Here is a 6000-nt window from a genome sequence, read left to right on the forward strand (position 1 = left end):
TGTACAGAACACATATGGCAGTCGTTTTTATTTCGGGAAATGGCAAAACCAACAGGGCAGAAGAAAAGAAAGATAATTAGACACAGAACATGAGGATTGTATAATAATGACGTTACAGCTAGATTGCATTGAAAAGATGATGTATTAACTATCTCTCTCTCCTATAGGTGCTGCTGGCGACACACCGTGACAGCGGAATACTGGTGGCCGTGAAAATGGTCCACAAGAGGAATCCAATTGATGATAACCCAGACAGGGTGCTAAATGAGCGCATAGTCATGGAGATAGCTGGGGGCAGTCGTTTTTGCACCTGTGCTTATGCCACATTCCAGACGGAGGTAAGTCAAATTTTGGAAAAGTTAAAAAGACTGAATTATCAAACGAACAGTATATATAAAATGTAATATACAGGAGCACAAACATTGCTTGAATCTAGGATGAGATTAATCAGATGTAGGAGAAGACACCAGAAACATGTTACCAAATAATATACAGTGCTTACAAGTTTAGTATATGTGTCCTTTCTCCATGGAACACTACAGTATTTACAGCAACCCAGGGGCAGACTGATAACTCATGGGACCCCGGGCAATAGGAGATTATGGGGCCCTCAGTCAATCAGAGATTATGGGGCCAAACAGTATACACACACACAGTATACAATTGCATAGTATACACATACATGTACACACAGTATACACAGACAGATGTAAAAAAACACATATTTATACATACTGTCCCTGGTTTTACTGAGGCTGGCAACCCTGATGGGGCCCCCTAGTGGCCCAGGGCCCTCGGGCAGTGCCCGAGTGGCTCAATGGTCAGTCCGCCCCTGCAGCAACCGCCTGAAAGTGAGATGCTATAGCAAATTATACGATGGTGTCACTTACAGCTGTACATGGCATACATGGCATAGACAGACAGATAGACAGATATCATGTAGTGTGTTTTGGTAGAAAATTGTAACATGTTACTTTCATTTGGACCTTTTATCTGAAATTCACTGACCTGTCTGTATTCTTTCCCCAGGATTACATATTCTATGTTATGGACTATATGAGAGGAGGAGATATGGTCGACATTATGCAGGCCATGGAAAAAGTTGACCCCACGGCCACAGTGGACCTCCCCACGCTCAGACTCCTGACAGCGGAGATCGTGTGTGGTCTGCAATACCTGCATTCCAGAGGCATCGTTCACAGGTAATATATCATTCTTCGATCATTTTACAATTCACCCCAACACCCCCCCCCCCCAAAATCTGTTGATCCATTCATTCCCTATTCATGAGTTACTACAATGCCTCTCCTTTCTCTGTCGTAAGAGGAAGGGAAAAGACAAGCAATGTGGTCATCACAGCGATCACAAGGTACTGAGCTGTTCAGATCAGCTCTGCACACTGTGTCTGTGTACTGAGCTGTCCAAGCATGGCTCGGTACACATTGGTTAGAGGGCACAACAGCTGACCAAAGGCGTTGTTCATAAACAGCCCTGTAGTTGTCTGTATAGTGGAAGGTAAGTGGTTAATGACAGCACAGCTCATTTAGTGCAATCATTTCATGAAAGATACGACTGTGTCCTGAATCGTATCAAGCTGTGCATGGACTGTGCTAGAAAAGGGAGCTTTGTGATTGTTGATCCCTCTGTGGATCAGTAATATTGGGGTATAAGGGGGATAATTGTCTGAACTGCAGAATTGACTTTTTTTTTCTTCTCCACAGGGACATGAAGGTTGATAACATTCTTGTAGATAGTACCGGTCATGTACAAATTGCGGACTACGGCTTGGCAGCAACCAACGTGTATGGATACAACATGGTGACAGAAATCCTTGGACGTTTGTTTAATGCGGCCCCAGAGGTAAGTAAAAGAACATTTATCTGTTTTTCTAATTTGCTCATGCACACAGCAATTATCTATCATTTTAGTCCTGAGGAAACCTGTATAAATCTGGCAATAAAGGACCAGATTGGGCCTGTCCAGAATTAAAGAGAACCTGTATACACAGACAAATTATAGACCAAATTATGCCTGAATTAAAGAGAACCTGTGTATGAAGTGCAACTATCAACCAGATTAGGCTTAGATGATAGAGAACCTATATACACAGTATAATTATTGACCAGAATAAAAAGAGAACCTGTCAGCTTGACCTTTACCAGTCTCAGCTGACACTAAAGAAAGCCACAGTGTTGGTTCCACGACTGGCATGTCCCTATGTGTGGCCTGCCCTGGAGGTATGGCCTGTCCTGGAACCAGCACCACTTTTGGTGGTTGAACAATTACAGCTTTCAGCACTGAAAGTTTCAGTTGTGACAAGTTTAATCCACAAGGATAGGTTCTCTTTAATGTGCCAATAACTGGGTGACATATAAGGAAATTAAATAACAGATGCTACTGGACTGTAGAGATCTCACAATTGATTGTGTTCTGGGATTGGAAGTTTTAGCTCAGGAGTCATCCAGCCCTGGGGGTCCTGTCCAGTTAGCATCTAACCCTGGGGGTCCTGTCCAGTTACCATTCAGCCCTGGGGGTCCTGTCCAGTTACCATTCAGCCCTGGGGGTCCTGTCCAGTTACCATTCAGCCCTGGGGGTCCTGTCCAGTTACCATCCAGCCCTGGGGGTCCTGTCCAGTTACCATTTAACCCTGGGGGTCCTGTCCAGTTACCATCCAGCCCTGGGGGTCCCATCTCTTTGCTCAGGATTTTTTGAAATTCATAAATTATGTATCCCTGATATGATTATTCTTAATATAAATCTGTCAGGATAAAAATCACTCTTGCCAATTTGGCAAGGGTCAGAAAATTATACTTATAGCTCTGTGTGTACAGACAGTGAAACTGGACAATGAGTAATAGCTAGTTGCTAGGGGTTGTAAAGTCTCAAGGTTTTTCACCTTTATGCATTAAGGTGAAAAACCTTCTGTGCTGCAGCTGCCCCCTAAAGCCCCCCCCCCCCCTTTTTCTTACCTGAACCCGATTGTTCAAGCAACGAGCACGAGCCCACCAGCTCCAGCCTCTGTCTCTGTCCTCACTGGATAGAATGTTAGCAGCAGGGCCATTGGCTCCCGCTGCTGTCAATCAAATCAAGTGACACAAGAGCGGGGGGCGGGGCTGAGTCCTGCTGTCTGTGTCAATGGACGCAGCAGTGGGACTCGTGAGTGCGCCTGCATGGTGCCCCCATGGAAAGTGGCTCTGCGTGAGGGCACCCAATGAGGAGGAGGGGCCAGGAGCGCCACCGGGCACCCCAGAAGAGGAGGATCGGGGCCGTTCTGTGCAAAAACCTTGCACAGAGCAGGTAAGTATAACATACTTGTTATTTCAACAAAAAAAATGAACCTTTACAATCACTTTAATTGAAAACTTCTGGGTGGAGTCTTGTTCTAAATGATGCTGCTGCTTTCCATTCTGATTTGTCATTCTAATCCCTCTCTCTCTCTGATTTTCCCACAGATGATTTTCAGACTTCCATATGATGGAGCCGTGGATTACTTTGCATTGGGGATCTTACTATTTGACCTTGCCTTTAAACAATATCCCTTTGAAGGCCGTGTTGGTGATGTACGACTTATCAAGCATGCTGCGCCACGCAACATACCCGGAGCTGACCCCGACCTCATGGACTTTCTGGAAAAGGTACGTAATGACCGTCCAAGTGGGACAGGGAATGTAGACATATAGGCTCAGCCAAGGAGCCAGTGTGCTTGATAAATGCAGTTTGAACTTCACTTGCTTTGAGACTCTGAAAAAAGTGAAGCCTCATTCATTCTAATGATTGTAAAAAAAAAAAGAAAAGTGTCATGTGACAGCACTCTCATCCTATGAACACCCATTCTTTGCAGCATTATGCAGAGAACACACCGCAGACTCCACATTGCGCTCAGCATTTTATTCATAGGATGTACATTGTCAGCGCCGTGTGGAGTATTTCCTGCGATGTGCGGAGAGTGAAGGCCACAGGACTATATAAATAGACTTCTTAGCAATGTTATGCCATAGCTGTCATCTCATGTTTTTCTATTTTTTCCCCCACAGCTCCTGTGTAAAGATCCATGCAGGCGCAATGATTTCATTGCCGACATACAAGATCATCCATTTTTCAACGGCATAAACTGGAAGGAAGTGGAAGCGGGGGAGGCACGCCCTCCTATTTTCGTACGGCGGAAGGTAAGTAAAAAATCTGAGCAGTGTGTTTATGTGCGGTCCACCAACCTACCACTGTACACAGCTGTGACCAATCATGACACTTTTAGTGGGGGTGTTTATAGAGGAAACATTGACGTTTGTGAGACAGTATCATTGTGCTTCAAGAGGAATTCCAAGCTACACCCTAACTAATCTTAAAAATGTCCCCTCCCCCAACATCTATGTTGACTAACCTATGTAAAAAAGATGTATATATTGGCCTTCTTCCAGGCTGCTCCAGTCTGGTCAGGTGATCCGACTTCCTTGTGTCATCAGATTTATCAGATTTATGAAAGATCTGAATATTCTGACTTCAATTCAATTCTAATTGTGCAGCATTTTCATCTGCCATCTTAGCTTTACCTTGAATCTGACTCATCAGTCTGGGAAGAACTTACATTTCACAGCCACAGGGTTCTTTTATTTGATGCTGTTATGCACTCAGGAACTGGGAGACACTGGGGTTGATATACTAAAGGCAATTATATTGTGTATTGCAAGTGCAGTTGCTCTAGATCTGAGGGGAAGCTCCGAAATGAGGGAAAGCTCTGCTGATTTCGATCATCCAATCATGTGCAAGCAAAAATGCTGGGTTTTTTTTGGCAAAAATGTGTTTTTTTTAATTTTCCTTGCTTGTGACTGAGCATTCTTTGCAACGTGAAGCTTTACCTCATTTACTAAGCTCTGGAGCACCTGCACATGCAGTGCACAATATATTTGCCTTTACTAAATCAATCCATATGTGTGAAGCTGTGAATATGAGAGAATAGCAACTGGCAGACCTCAGGTGAGCTCTCAGTCTGACTCTCAATCTGAAGACTCAGGAGAAGTGAGTAAAGTGAGATTAGGGGACAAATATAAACTTTTCAGAAGTGAGTTTGCACACAATTCTAATAGTGAAAATCCTTATGCACAGTGGTGACTGGTATCTGACATCTCACAGAGGTCATAGAGGCATTTTCTTCTAATAAGTGGTAGATTTAATGGCTTTCTTTCTCTTTTTTTAGGGCTTTAGAAACTTGACAAGAGAGAAGATAAATCCGGAAGACCTGATGAACAACATGGATTATAGTGGAAGACCTATGAAACCTCTTTCAGCTGAGGAACAGAAGCTATTTGATGGCTTTTCCTTTGTCAGTGAAAAATGGAAATCCATGCAGAAGCTGAAATGAAGCCAAACACACCAGGTTGTTGGGATTTGGGTAGAGGTGAGTGGGCTGTGCTAGGATGGGGATTTTGGAGCAGATAGGGGGTTGTTCTAGGAGGGATTAGGGGGAGTAGTGTTAGGAGGAGAGATAGGGTGGGCTGTGCTAGGAGATGGGATTTGGGAGGGGGGGCCTAGCGCTCTTCCCAAACCATCTACAACCATGTGCTAGAAGGGGGGGGGGGGGGTGTATGGGTAGAGGTGGGTGGGTTGTTCTAGGAAGGGGATTTGAGAGCAGGTAAGGGGGGTTATTCTAGGAGGGGGGTGCTAGGAGGGTGATTTTGGGGGATTATAGAAGGAGGGATATGGAAGGGTGATTTGGGAAGGTTTGTGCTAGGTGGGGGGACCTAGCGCTCTTCCCAAACCATCTACAACCATGTGGTAGAAGGGGGAATATGGGTAGAGATGGGCGGGTTGTGCTAGGAGGGGGTTGTTCTAGGAGGGGGAATTGAGAGCAGGTGAGGGGGGTTGTGCTAGGAGGGTGATTTTGGGGGGTGATAGAAGGAGGGATTTAAGAGGGTTTGTGCTAGGGAGGTGATTTGGGAAGGTTTGTGCTAGGTGGGGGGACCTAGCGCTCTTCCAAAACCATCTACAACCATGTGCTAGAAGGGG

General features: G+C 44.9%; 1 protein-coding gene across 1 annotated transcript in view; it reads left to right on the forward strand.

Annotated features, from left to right (window-relative positions):
• The window catches only part of LOC141125501 (protein kinase C delta type-like), a 37310-nt gene extending 31866 nt beyond the window's left edge, over nucleotides 1-5444 (forward strand). Inside the window, exons 3-8 of the mRNA XM_073612307.1 lie at nucleotides 168-338; nucleotides 1030-1202; nucleotides 1722-1860; nucleotides 3453-3635; nucleotides 4035-4166; nucleotides 5192-5444. Of these exons, the coding sequence (XP_073468408.1) occupies nucleotides 216-338; nucleotides 1030-1202; nucleotides 1722-1860; nucleotides 3453-3635; nucleotides 4035-4166; nucleotides 5192-5356 (915 nt within the window). The 5' untranslated portion in view covers nucleotides 168-215 and the 3' untranslated portion in view covers nucleotides 5357-5444. The remainder of the gene's footprint in view (nucleotides 1-167; nucleotides 339-1029; nucleotides 1203-1721; nucleotides 1861-3452; nucleotides 3636-4034; nucleotides 4167-5191) is intronic.
• The last annotated feature ends 556 nt before the right edge of the window (nucleotides 5445-6000 follow it).

The sequence above is a fragment of the Aquarana catesbeiana genome, linkage group LG01, assembly GCF_042186555.1.
Source record: "Aquarana catesbeiana isolate 2022-GZ linkage group LG01, ASM4218655v1, whole genome shotgun sequence".
Classification (NCBI taxonomy): domain Eukaryota; kingdom Metazoa; phylum Chordata; class Amphibia; order Anura; family Ranidae; genus Aquarana; species Aquarana catesbeiana.